This window comes from Mytilus californianus, unplaced genomic scaffold (genome assembly GCF_021869535.1).
Source record: "Mytilus californianus isolate M0D057914Y unplaced genomic scaffold, xbMytCali1.0.p SCAF_1, whole genome shotgun sequence".
Taxonomy (NCBI): domain Eukaryota; kingdom Metazoa; phylum Mollusca; class Bivalvia; order Mytilida; family Mytilidae; genus Mytilus; species Mytilus californianus.
The window spans coordinates 38,655,181-38,670,604 of NW_026262581.1; the positions used below are offsets into that span (position 1 = coordinate 38,655,181).

Genomic DNA, 15,424 nt, shown 5'->3' on the forward strand with positions numbered 1-15,424 from the left:
TGGACAAAGTTCAAACCCAGCTTATTGTATGGTGATGCCAAGTTGGGCGGATTGGCTGACAGATATCAAGGAAAAGTGGGTACCTAATTTGTTATCAACTCCTCCTACAGTTATTAAACCATACTCTTTAAACTTCACAGGAAGACTGCAAATATGTTGAAGTTGTGCATCTACTATTATGGAATTGTTTGAGGATTTTTTCTCATTTTTCCAGACTTGGGAACTTTTTTTTTCAGCAAAATTAAGTCACAAATATTGTAACCCAGCCATTTGAGACTGACCTACTTTTTTAGGTAAATTTAGTGGATAAGGTAAAGTCTGTGTTTTTACTTTATAACTAAAATTTACAGCTACATGTACATAAAGTTTGTGTTAATTTTTTGAATACATATTTTAAATTTAAACTAGAGATTGGTGTTTTGTAGGTGTTGGTATGGCTGCTATTGCAGAACCAAAGTCAATGTCTCGTGCAAAACAGTGGTCAGATGAAGTGGAAGAAGCATATAGATTTCAGTTGGCTGGTTACAGAGATGCCATAGAATATCAGAAAATACAGAAAAAAGATGTAGGTGTAATATTTAGGGATGTCAACGAGTACACAAATACTTGAATATCGCTCGGTAGTACAGAGTATTGAAAACAAAAAATGATACTCAACTAATAGGTTTCCAGTAAGGACATTGTCTTCTTCTTTACATAAAATTGACTATAATCCCCATTAGACAACTACCACAATCGTAAAATGCGTATAATTGTGTTCCAATTTTGTAGATATTTTTCCGAGGGAGTACTGGAAGTATCGTTTGATAAATCCAACGAGTACTCGATTATCAGTTCTTTGCCGAGTTGAACTTGACATGATGGTCATCCCTAGTATTATTTGATAAAAAACTAATAAAACATTCACTGTTATGACAATGACAATGAGCACTTCAGCACCACTATTTTAATACTGAAAGAGAATAAAAAAAATGTGGGGCATTAGCTTAAAGAACTTTCATCTTTGTACTGAGGTTTCATAAGATTTGTTAAATTATAAAAGACATTTCTTTGTTTGACTTTTCATTTATTAAAAATTGAATGTACAAATTTTTGTCCAATGCAAATATTTGTAACATAATTCTTAATGGTGCTACAATATTTGTAGAGTCTGAGATAATCCTGGATTTTCTCGCAGAATCAGTTAATCTCCAGATACCGACCGTGCGAGGGCTGTAAAGCCAGTCAAGGTCGTTAAACACTTCCATCATCATCTCCAGATTATCCCAACTAAATCTAGGATTTTCTTAAATTTTGTTGAATAGATCTAAGTTTTCTTAATTTATTAAGATAAACAATGATTTTCTCTAGTTATTCATTTTGCTAACCTTACAATTTGAATTAAACTAAGATAATCCTGGTTTATCTTAGATAATCTGGAATTAAGCTGAGATAATTCTGGTTTATCGAAGATAAAGTAAGATTAATTAATTTAATTATCTCAAGGGTGTCTGTCCTCAACCAATGAAAACATTTGAAAATATATATTCAACCTATGCAAATAAAGAAAACAATTATTTCGATTCTAATAGGACAAATTCGGTAATTTTGTTAACCGTGAAAGCCCTATACATACAATATTGTTTTGGCTGTTCCGTTTTACCCAATTTTGATAATATTAGTAATATCATATAATTCAATGATTATTTTTTTTTAATCGCATTTTTCACTTATATATTTTCTTCCAATGTAATTTTATTCGTTCTGAGGCGTACAAGAAGCTTTAAAACGCTCGGTATTTACATTTGATTTTTTGTTTACGAAAACATACTTGTGACATCACCTTGTTTCGTTGCCATGCCAAGACAATAACATCATTTCGCGGAATTTTTGTTTTATGAAATTTTACCATGAAAATTAAATTGAAATGGACTGATTTGTTTATTTTACTGTAGAATAGAGATAAATATATTGTATCTGAATCTTGGCCTACGTAAACTTGGGGTTTTGATGTAGAAAATTGAGAATATTTGGTAGTATAAATAAGTTGGTCGTAACGCGGAACAGCCGTTTTTGTGTATTACTGCGTTTGCGCTAAAGGTAGATATATTGTGATTATACTGGTTGACGATAATAGGACGTCATATTAGAATAAACAATTAACAATTAATAACAGGTAAAATTAAGAAATAATTCATGGGGGCTTGAATATATCGTGATTTTACCACGGGTTGGCCCTTTATGACAAATATTTTACCCTGAGCGATAGCGAGGGGTAAAATATCGGCATAAAGGGACAACCCGTGGTAAAATCACTTGAATATATCGTGATTTTACCACGGGTTGGCCCTGTATGACAAATATTTTACCCTGAGCGATAGCGAGGGGTAAAATATCGGCATAAAGGGACAACCCGTGGTAAAATCACGATATATTCAAGCCCCCATGAATTATTTCGATTCTAATAGGACAAATACGGCAATTCTTTTGGATCGAAGCGCTCTAGGTGAAGGCATTATTTGCCGTTCCCATAAATAAACGCATTATTAAATTGACGTAAAAGAACGGAGCAAACTGAATAAATGGCATGCTTAAACTATTTACAATGACATATTTAGATAGGTTTGAATGAATCTAAATGATAATAGTATTTATATATCTTATATGGAAACAAAACATGGCTTATATAACACATTTTAGCATCGTTTGTTTTTACGTTTCCTTGTTGTGATGATTTTCGGTTTCACAAGCGTGTATTTTCCCGTAAAATGCTTATATTCTTACTTCATCGTTCTATGACGTCGAGTAGCTCATTCATAAAAAAGCATATGACGCGGGAGTACGATCGGAACAGCCCAAACAATATATTCATATTTTACCACGGGTGTGTACTCAAAGCGTTTGAAGAACGTCATGTTAGAATTAAGAAATAATTCATGGGGGGCTTGAATTTATTGTGATTTTACCACGGGTTGGCCCTTTATGCTAAATACTTTACACGAGCGACAGCTAGGGGAAAAATATCAGCATAAAGAGCCAACCCTTATTAAAATCAATATGAATTCAAGCCCACATGAATTATTTCTATTCTAATAGGACAAAGACAGCAATTCTTTGGGATTGAAGCGCTATGTGAAGGGAAATGTTTGTTGTTCCTGTAATTGAACACACTATTAATGAGGGGGCGGACAGGGTAAAGGGAGACAGGGAGAGAATGGGTGGGAGAAAGGAGAGAGGGGGCGGGAGAAAGGAGAAAAGGGGTAGATAAGGGAGACAAAAATGTTTAAAAAAAAATAATAAAAGTGAGTCGGAAATTGATTATTTTATTAAATTAGATAATACAAAGCTTGAAGAAAGTGCTAATAAATGTCATAGTAGGCTTAATGAAAACAACCTCATAAATACGCCAAGCGTCGTCACTTTTTCAATCATTACGATCTCTTATATACGGAGAAAGGCTAAAAACTAACAGAATATCAATGATTGTATTCTGAATCTGTGCATTTTTAGAAACAAACATGTTACCATCCCTGTTTTTTAGATAAATTGCGTCAAAGTTGACCAATATGCAAAGAATTTGACAGAAAAGGGATCACGCTTCTGCACATCAAATAACGTTATTTTTACGGAGAGGTATGGAAATATGTAACGGGATCTGAATGGTGTTTGTTATTTTGTTTTCATTTCCCCTGTCCAGTTACTTACATTTCGTCCTAACCGGGTGCATAATTAGCTTATAAGGAAATTCAAATCTTCAACTTAACCCTACTAGCCAAATAAGACTAGGGTGATGCCACCGCAACTTCCGTGTGTCAAATATTTCATGCATGTTTAGGACAATTCAATACAATTAGAAATAGTTGTGTTTAAAAGACACATTTAATGCAACCATCAAAAAAGGTTAAACATTCTGTTAGTTGTAAAAATGATAGATACAAACAATATCTTGATGAAATACATATTCTTAATCAAGTATACTGTATGGTGTAAACGTGTGATTTTTTTTTAATGAGTTTGCTCATTTTAACATTTTGATAATATATAAAGGCACCTTACAAATTGTATTCAAAATTTCACTTGAAAAGACAAAGTTCAACATTCTGTCATTCGTGAAAAATTATACAATATAAAATCCTGAGAATATATATGCACCCTCTATATAAGTAAAACACTCGGCGCAATATAAAAGTCCAAGCTTGATATTGTACATGTAGTCGTAGAAGGAGTAAGCAGGGCTATGTATTCTGCGTGCATTTATATATTATCAAAATGCCAAATTAAGCAACCTGACATTTAAAACAAAAAACAAACAAAAATCCTGACAATATGCGCACTTTTGGTATATATACTAACACCTGGTACATAATTTAAAGTTGAATCTTAAAAACTTAGCAATAAGGAATAAACTGAATAAACCCTCAGTTATATATACCAAGTCAGGGACGGGCAGTCATACGGACACAGGTAAAACAGTATGCATTCGGGATCCAAATATATATTAAGCGTATCTGATGATGGTCTATTTTAAAAGGCATTTTGTGACAAAACATAATATTGTCTTTGATAGAAAGATGTCTCATAGGCACTACATCTTCTTATTTCATAATGGTTTGAGTTTTCTTCTGAAATACGAGTTGTTTAAAGACTAAAAAATTTGTACCTTATGAGATTGACATATGTTTGCATTATAATTAATATGACTAATGTTGTGAACTTGTGATGTTATCATTTGATAGATTTTATACTTACTATAGTTAATATACTTATTAACTTTCAAATTCAAGGGACCAAATTATCTTTTCTAAATCTACAAATTAGCAGTATAAAAATTCTCGTCCATCCTGCATTTGTCCTGTGTTATCTAGATGTCTTTGGTTTTTGCATTGTGTGTCGTTAATTGGCCAGTTGCAGTCTTATTGAATCTCCCATATCTCCATTTACAACACTTTTATTTAACATACATACTTGTATATGTACTTGTTATAAAATCTCTTTTAAAGATCGTAAATACCCTCTGACTTTTTCCGACGCTCATGGAGTCATGTCAGCAATGTATCCCTCCCCAAAAAGACACCTTTGTTAATCTTTTATGAATCGTTTTGACTCACCGTTTTATGAAATGGTGCATTTTTCATCATCTGTACCTTACAGCATGTCCAGCTCAAACAAAAACAAAAAATACAACCATTCCTGTACACCGAAGCGTAAATTAACTTGAACCTATATTAAAATCAATCAGGTCCAGGACCAATCCAGTATATCTTATTATAATTCTTCGTAATTAATTCCATTTTCTATGTGCATATATTTAGAGTAATTTGGAGCTGGTATACTCAGCATATGATACATATTTCTTTTTTCAGATTTTATTTTCATATTTTTTAAGACATTCACATTTCCATGCTTTTAGTATAATTATTGTGTGTGTGTATTTTTAGAATAGAAATCCAGATCTGGTCTGTGTTTCTTATGCTAAACGAGGTGTTTCGGTTATGGTCATGTATACGTAGGCCTATCCTCATGAGGTATACTTCCGAAATCATATTGAATTTCTTCTAAACAGTCCAATAACAGATACTTTTTTCTTCTTATTTAGCAGCATTTAGATTTCTACTTTAAAATACAAAAAATATTATCAGGAAACGGCGTGCATCAAACTCAGTTGCAAATTCAATGCAAACAGACAGCTTAACAGTCAGTGAAAATAATATTGAGGTTCTTGAAGCAGAAGAAACAACACTTCTATCTTGTGAAAGGACATGACAGGGACTAGCTATAAAAAAAGCAACAAATTTGATCGATTTTTATTAAAACGAGATTTCTATACATTAGTTTTTCATGTTTGAGGTCGGGAGACAAGAGAAAGGGGGTGGGAGAAAGGAAAAAAGGGGCGGGAGAAAGGAGAAAGGTACCCCCCTGTCCGCACCCTCATTAATATTGACGTAAACGACGAAGAAAAATTGAATAAGTGACATTCTTAAACGTTATACATTGTACAATTACATACTGAGAGAGATTTGGATGAATTTAATTGACTGTCTTACTTTCATTTAAGAAGATATGAACATTATACAAATTCTTACCATTGTTTGTTTATGTTTTCATGTTTTGACAACTTTCAGTTTCCCATTTGTGCATTTTCATGAAAATCCTTACATTCTTATGTCATCGTTCAATGACGTCATTTACACCATCTGACGTGAGGTAAATCATTCATAAAAAGCATACGACGTGGGAGTAGGATTGGAACAGCCCAAACAAATCATGATGTTGCCTATCAGCTGACATATGAATATATTTGAATTTTACCACGGGTGTGTACTCAAAGCATTTGAAAAATGTCATATTAGAATAGTCAGTATCTTTAAGCATTAAAAATGAATCCTTTAGAATTAGATCAAAGATAAAATACTTGCAAAATTATGATGTAGTTAATAAGAAATTTGAAGAAAAAAAAATAGGCAAATATGGTACACTTGATACTTAATATAATTTTGTTGTTCTTAATATGAAATAGCTGGAAGGTTTTATTTTTAATTTATGATGTTAATGTTTTAGAAATTCAATACCCTGTTGAATTTGACAATATTTAAAAAGAAAAGTACACACATGCTTCTTTTCATCTAAAAGAAGTGCTCCAGTTGTCAAATATACAGATAATTTCAATTTGCTAAGGACATATTACAATGTATGAACAGGAATATATTATGTAAAAATAATTTCTGACTCTGGAAAAGTCTGATATGTACTTCCCAGAATATATGATATTCATAACAAATTATATATCCAGGGTTTATTCGTTGTTGACGGTAGTACATTGACCTATAAATGCTTAAATCCACGTCAATTAGACTCTGTTGAATAGATGTCTTGCTGGCAATCATGTCACAGCTCCTTATTTTATATTGTAAAATTGTATTTAATTCACAAGTCAGTATTTATAAAATATGTGTTTTATGTATATTAGAAATACATGGAAATACTAACTATAGCACTATTGTAGGAAGAAGTAACACAAATATATTATAAAAACATATTAAAATGATACTGACATGTGAATAAAATACAACATCCATGTATCATTCTATTTACATTATCATTGAATATTTTCATCATAAAATGTATATGTATATTCACGAGAATGATACTGCCTATGGTACACATTTTTATGAATGGATGACAATTCCTTTAATAAAATGACAAAAATCCTTAATTGCCATTGTTTTATTATGTTAATTCCTAATACAAAAGAGATCAGAAACATAGATTTACTTACATTTTCACTACGACATGTAACAAATATAGTTTTGAGTACAAGTTAAATTGATAAACCCCTAATTACTTGATGTTTTTATAACATTTAATCTATTGTATTTTATTCAACCATTTTTTCATACAATTTTAAACCTAAAGGTTGTATCAGCTGATTCACATACCACACCTCCCCTGCGAAAGATGTTGTAGAACATGATTTTAGTTCTTGAACTTTGTGGAACTTTTCTAGAACATCAAGAACTGTTCTTGAATCACTAAGAAAGTTCTTGAACATTAGTTCTAGAACACTATTTGTTTTAGATTTCAGGTTCTAGAACACAATTATTCTTGATTTCAGGTTCTAAAACACAATTTGTTCTTGAATTTCAGGTTCTAAATGTAAGTGTTCTAGAACTGTTCTTCTATCATATAACATGATGTTTTTTATGAACTTAAAAGTATTCACAAATATTAGTTCTTGAACAGTCGTTTATGGAGAAAGAAACATTCCTAAAACTCTGTGGTCATACTACACAGGAGGAACTGCACACAAACTGGAAAAAATAAAAATGAAATGTACCCATAAAGTGAAACTCCAATTAAACAAGGAGAATTTTGATATTTTGGAGGAATTATAGGTACATTGTATTACAAAAACCCATCTTTGACAAACAAACATTTAAAAAAATATTTGAAAATGTCCAAAAAATTTCAATTCGAGCCAACAAAAAATCAAAAACAGATTAAAGTTTGTCTGAAAAAAGTTTCATATCTTTTTTATGGCCCTGCCATTTGATGACAGCCCCTGTCAAAATGCAACCATAGTTGCGATCGTTCATCATTGATAAATATGGTGGGATGTGCTTTACACCATGGTCATGCATCACGCCATGGTTGACCATGCTCAAATCTCATGTGGTTGAACATGCATGCTGATATGGTCAATCTGACCACCATGGTGAATTCAAATAGATCTGGTTAACCGTAGTCAAATAAAAATACAATAGAACAATTACTTAAATAATAAAGCAGATTAATCATGTTTATTTATTTTGCATTTAGGTCAATAAAAATATATTCTCTTTACATTTGAAAATACATATAAACTCAGCGGTTTGTTCAACCTTAATAATATGGCAGCAGAAGAAAGATCGTGAGAGTCATACGATATCTGTGACTTTAACAAACTATAACTTACTTTGAGACTTTATTATTCAATTTCTACTCGTTAATTACACTGCCAAATTATCATTTCTTTCTTCCAAAGACGTGCCTTTCTTTTTCATAATACGACATATGAAAGAACTTGAAAAAATCTTAGATTAATCTTTTGGGGATATACTTAATATTCATAGATATTTTGTTTTGTCTACCTGCTGGTTCCTAGATATGATCTCCATGTTTCATCTCAAAGAGACACAACTTGGGAATTTTACCAGTATAAAGACAGTTGGATAGCGGTCAAATTGAATTCTAAGGAAGACTCAAAGTAAAATAGGGGTAGTACAGATTTTTAGCATAAGTTTAATCTCTTAGAAGTTTGAGGCATATAAATTTTTGACCTTTGCAAAAAATAGAAGTGCATGTGAACTTTCCATTCTAAGATATATTTTTTTTTTATAAAACTTCATATTAAAAGTAGCACAGTTTTAGCCATGAATGAAAGGAGTTCTTAAATTGCATTGTTTATATTTACAGAAGTGCAACCTAGAGCATTTAACGATGTGAAACATAACTTATATAGGTCTCCCCCATAGGTTATGTAATACCTTTTAAAGGAGAACAACTGATGTTGATGATAAATGAAGGATGCTCAGATTCAAAACATTGTATACACCAAACCAGGTACTTCATATCTGAGAAACAGGCAATACATGCCCTCAATTTTATAATTCATTCATAAATTTTTGTATTATTCAAAATAATCAGTCAATTTGTGTTCTACAAGGAACACCAGTCCTCACCTTTCATTTGATGCCTTAATAACTAAAATATATTCTACATAGTTTTATATTTACACCTATGCCTAGGTACTATTTTGTTTTAAATATGTACTACTTTCCAGTATGTTCTTTTTTGACCGGGACCGATTTGGTGGTGATACATCTTACGTTAAAGTCTATCCGAATTATTTTGCAAAGAATTCCTCTCAAACGGTTGCTAGGGGCCGTCTTAAACTAATGCAGTGAGGTGAGAGTTTTTTTTGCTCTGTGTTGAAGGCCTCACTGTGACTGAGATGAAGAACTGCAATAAAAGCGCTGTTCCTTTGCTCTTTGTGTGTTTTTTGTTGTGCATGTACTTATTTTGTGTCATGGATGGATACCCAATATCTTTTGTTTTTCTAGTAGATAATTAGTGTGATATAAAATGTTTTGAACGTGATTTAAAAAAAACAAAGAAATACCCTTAGCAGAATTAAATCAGTACATGTATCTTGATAAAGAACCTTGTCGCAAAATTGTTGCTTTTGAAGAACAAAAAATAACATTTACATATCGCTATGTAAAATTACCTTAAATTCTGGAATTTATTTTTTAAGCAGTTAAGCTGCCTTATCTTTCTATGTTGTGATGTTACACTATTGTTTCAGGTAGGGTGAAGGTTGGCGCCTATTAAAACGTTTAAACCCGCTGCATTTGTTTGCACCTGTCCTAAGTCAGGAACCTGATGTTCAATGGTTGTCGTTTGTGGTTCATAAGTTTTTCTTAGTTTCTCGTTTTTGTCTCGCCTTGTCGCCCCTTCAGTTATTGTCTATTGACTTTGAAACTTTGCTTAGTTTACATGTATTAGTTTGTGATTAGGTCAGTTTATGGGGAACCACTAGTTGTAAGTTAATGATATTTGTTATGCAGTTGTATAAGCATCGGCATATCTCATTTCCATGGAGATTATTTGGCCCCACCCCCTCAGTCATGGTCTATTGACTTTGAAACTTTTGCTTAGTTTTCATGTATTAGTTTGTGATTAGGTCAGTTTATGGGGAACTACTAGTGGTAGGACATTGATATTTGGTATGCAGTTGTATAAGCATTGGCATATATCATTTCCATGGAGATTATTTGGTTTGGTCCCCTCAGTCATGGTCTATTGACTTTGAAACTTTTGCTTAGTTTACATGTTTTAGTTTGTGATTAGGTCAGTTCAAGGGGAACCATTAGTGGTAGGCCAATGTTAGTTGGTATGCAGTTGTATAAACATTAGTTCATCTCATTTCAATGGAGAATATTTGGCCCAGCCCCCTCAGTAATGGTCTATTGACTTTGAAACTTTTGCTTAGTTTACATATATTAGTTTGTGATTAGATCAGTTTAAGATGAACTGCTAATGTTAAGTCAATGATATTTGGTATGCAAATTTATTGGCATTTGCAAGTCTCGTTTTTATTGAGATTATATAGCCCCACCCCCTCATCATGGTTCATTGACTTTGAAACTTTTTACATAGTTTACAAGTTAATGTTTATGGTTAGGTTTGTTTAAAGGGAGCGACTTATGATAAGTCAATGGTATTTGGTATACAGTTGTATTAGCATTGGCACATTTCATTTCCATGGAGATTGTTTAGCCATGTACCTTCAGTCATGGTTCATTGACTTTGAATATTTGCATAACTTACATGTTAAAGTATTGCTATTTTAATTTCAACATTTGCATTATCAAAAAGGCGAGACATATCTCTGTGATAACAGTTTATTGATATAGATTAGACCGTTGGTTGTCCTGTTTGAATGGTTTTACATTAGTCATTTTTGGGGCCCTTTATATCATTGCTGTTTGGTGTGAGCCAAGGCTCCATGTTGAAGGCCGTACTTTGACCTATAATGGTTTACTTTTACAAATTGTGACTTGGATGGAGAGTTGTCTGATTGGCACTCATACCACATCTTCTTATATCTATTTATGCTAGAACTCTAGATTTGCTTTTTTCCCAGGGAACTCTGAAATAGGTGCCATTGCCCTTATCTAGCAGGCTGGTAGGTTATGAATAACTAATTGGACACTTTTTTCATGCTTTTAGTTCTGAAACACAAAAAATATGTCCAGAATAACCTGAAATGATCGTCTAGCAACCCAAAATCAATGACGTTGCACATTGAAAATAGTGCTCAATGGAAAGCCTTACATTGTTTTTTATCTTCTGTGCATTTGATAACCATGTTAAAGAACAATTGTATGAAATATTTCATCGACGAAAGTTTCTATATACAAGTCGTTTACATTTGCTAAATGACAAAATGCGCATGAATATCGTTTGGCGGTAATTTTAAACTAGTAGACGAAAAGTATATTATTTATTACAAACGTTTAGCTGTGATACTATACATTTATTTCCCGTGCCGGAGGGAGATATGAAGATTTTGTTTACCCAAGAATATTCATATTTCACGAGGGCTCTGCCCGAGGGATATATGATTTTTCGAGGGTGAACAAATCTTCATATCTCCCGAGGCAAAGGGAAATGAATGTTTGATTCCACTGCCTATGCTTTGTTTACTATCAATACATTAAATATTATTTTGCATACATTTTTTTTCTTATCCGCTTGTTTTTGTAAGTCAAACTAAACACGACATACCCATTGATAAACAGTAAGGATCAAAATTTAATTATATTTTTTTTTGTTTTATCGTCTGAAATAAATTTGAAAATGTTAATGAGTTTTTAACCGCACGTAATGTCGCACGAAGTGATCCATTGAATAATTTCAGAGGAGAATAAGTGGTTGTTGTTGTTTGGTTTTTTTTTGCAGTTAACATTTAGATGCTGTCTGGTGTTAGTTTTTTTAGACATGATTAACTTTGTCAAAACTGCATAGAAGTTTGCCAGAAGCTTTTTAATCATCAATAAATGGCATCTGAAGAAAAAATCTATATTATTTTGATTGTGTATTTTACTGACTTAGTTTTTGGCAGTCAACATAACACTTTTACTCTGACAGGAGCAATAGCAGTCAAGACACAGGGTTTTACAGAACACTTTAAATACTGATTTTTAAGACAAGTATACAAAAATCAAAGGAAGGATTTCAAAAAGCACTTATGAATGACTTTGAATTATGAATAGGACAAAAAATCACAAGACAAAATAGAATTTGTGGCTAAAGTTTCTGGTCTCTAGCTTTTAACAAAGACTTCATTAATGATTTTGTTATTTGCTTGGGGTCAGAAGATTTACTGTGTATTGTCCCCTCAAGCAGAACTTTCCTTCTGTCTATTCTATTTTTAAAAAATCCCTCATTTATTCGTCGTAATCTTGTTTGCCATGTCATTGTCAATTTTTCTTGACATGTGATTTGAATGTCCCTTTCATATCTTCACCTCTTTTTGCCCCCGCCGTAGCGGAGGGGGCATTAAGTTTTACTTTGTCCTCTGTACGTCCGTACGTCCCAAAGTTGGTTTCGGTTCTCTAACTTTAGTTTGCTTCAACCAAATGTTATGAAACTTATACACAATGCCTACCACAAAACACAGATTAGGTTTGAATTTTGGTGGTGTCACTTTTACTGTTCTAGAGTTATGCCCCTTTACAAATGGAAAAATTGCTGAATTTTTCGTTTCCGTTCTCTAACTTAAGTTTTCCTCAACCAAATGTTATGAAACTTATACACAATGCTTATTACCACAAAACTCAGATCAAGTACAAATTTGGGTAGCGTCACTTTTACCGTTCTTCAGTTATGTCCCTTTATAATGTTATATGATATGCAAGCGGGGGCATCATATGTGTCCCATGGACACATTCCCCTTTTATTTTTTTAAATTGAGGGTCACAATTTATTTTGCTAATTCTTTGTATATAGTCTGAAAACAGATTTACTAAGTATTGCGCAACAGCATAGTGTATTGCACAACAGCAAGAAATCTTCAATTGAATATAAATTCAAACCGTGTGTTTAGATTTTTAATTTTGGGGCCTGTCTTCAAATTGGTCCACATTAAGGTCCAAAGGGTCCCAAATTAAACTTTGTTTGATTTTGAACAAAAAATGAATTCTTGGGGTTCTTTGATATGCTGAATCTAAGCGTGTATTAAGATTTTTGATTTTGGGCACAGTATTCAAGTTGGTCAAAATTGGGATCCAAAATTAAACTTTGTTTGATTTCATCAAAAATTGAATTATTATATGCCCAATCTTCCACGTTCTGCGGTCGTTATAATCAAGCTGCGCTCTGCTGGAGCATTTTATTACTTTTTACGAAAATATGCACTTATATTACCAATTGTCATTTCTTTTCCAGATTGACAGATGGCCTCACAATGGATATGTTAAGAAACTTCAGAGGAAAGATGGTTGTTTTTATTACTTTGATAAAACACGAGAATGTCCAGAGAAAGATATAAACAAATGCAAATTATATGTTTATTGATGTGATATTTACATATGAATAAGCAGGATACATCTGTTGTATTTAAAGACTGCCACTATGTTCCTTGGTACTGAGCACTTTTGTTTTGTTTTTACAGTTGTTTAATGTTTAAACTTAGATTTGTATGATCTGTTTTATTTATTCTGTTGCACTGATCTATCTACATTTTCCCTATTTATATTATTTTTACAGTCTATCATGCGGAAAATGTTTGAAAAGTGTTCAGTCTAATATCAATCTCATAATACATGTCAGTTCATTTTTAATAGTGTATAGTTTAAGAAAGTCGTGTCCAAAATTTTGTTCAAGATAATGCATTGATGATCATTAACAGTGTGAGAGGGGAATTGTATGGTGTGTGGATGTTAAAAGTGATTATAAACAGTTATTTGGGAAGAATATTTTGGATTATTATTAAAAGTTCGATTATCAATATTCTTTTTTTATTTAATGGTTTCCATCACTTGGTGTCCATCGTCGTCCCTCTGCAATCTTAATCTCCACTGAAACCACTCAATCAATTTCAACCCAACTTGGATTAGTGGTCTTATGGTATATGTTCACTGGTATCTTGTATAAAGTTTGTGTTTTTTTGTCCCTGCCAACCAACAGGGCTGAAAATGTAATATAAGGGTCAAACCAAAGGTAAGATTGTCTATTTATTACACTGGTTTCAATGAATTACCATGATTTCCCAGTATAATAAAAACCGATGATTTCCATGTAAAATAAATCAGATAATTTCACTCTTCTGACGTCATACAACAAGGGGGTGTTGTTAAGACGGTGCATCAAAACAATTGAGACTGAGTAGAAAAAGATGTCCTTTCATGGTCTACTTTATTTCCCTCAAAAAGTCCCCACGCTCAATGTAATAAAAAGAATTATCACATATTTGTTACGAAAACATTAGGTTTTGCATATGTAATAACCGCAAAATTGTCCTACTCATATTGCTTCCCGGGGCAAAAAAGTGGTTATTGGTTATTGTGCCCCGATTGCAAATGACGTGACGTCGTTGCGTCCTTAACGACAATGGCGAAAATGACGGTGTTTGTATTGGAAATTATGAGAATTCTGCCACAATGGCCACTAGTAACAATTTACAACCAACAATTTTCGATTTAGCCCCAGTTATGCCAAATTATCGCTTTTGTATACTATTACCATATTCAAAAATAAGGGGAAATGTTACAATAAATGTGTATGCAGTAAATGAAAAAAAAAATAGAAAATGTGATAAATGTTTTTAGATTTTACCTATTGTGGTCAATCAAATAGTTATAATTGAACGTTTTTCTCTTTTCTGCAGAACTTAAATATGTGATAAATAGAGTATAACATGTCTTTTCCATATTGGCCCTGGTATCATCCCTCGACCCATATCGGACCTCGGCTAAAGCCTCGGGCTGATATTGGAGTCTCGGGATGATACCAGGGCAAATATGGATAAAGGGCATGTTATAATCTATAAAAACTAATCCAAGAATTAAAATATCAAAAAATATTCAACTCTTGACTGAATAGCATAATTAATAATTAACTCATTCGTGAATAATGTGTTATTCGGTCACTCGTTGAATATTTTTCTATATTTTAATTCTTGGATTAGTTATTCTATAAATATCTTGAAAACAATAAAAGAGGAAAAATTTAAAAGAGAGACGAAAGATATCAAAGGCACATTCAAACTCACAAGTAGAAAACAAACTGACACAACGCCATGGTTTAAAAAAAGAAAACGACAAACAGACAAACAACAGTACACAAAACATAGAAAACTAAAGACTGAGCAACACGAAACTCCATCGAAAACTGGCGGTGA

At 32.5% G+C, this 15,424-nt stretch overlaps 1 protein-coding gene across 1 annotated transcript in view; it reads left to right on the forward strand.

Annotated features, from left to right (window-relative positions):
* LOC127703142 (meiosis expressed gene 1 protein homolog) overlaps nt 1–14,032 on the forward strand; it is a 77,936-nt gene extending 63,904 nt beyond the window's left edge. Inside the window, exons 2-3 of the mRNA XM_052207640.1 lie at nt 426–565; nt 13,471–14,032. Coding sequence (XP_052063600.1) covers nt 434–565; nt 13,471–13,599 — 261 coding nt within the window. The 5' untranslated portion in view covers nt 426–433 and the 3' untranslated portion in view covers nt 13,600–14,032. The remainder of the gene's footprint in view (nt 1–425; nt 566–13,470) is intronic.
* Nucleotides 14,033–15,424: the final 1,392 nt, after the last annotated feature.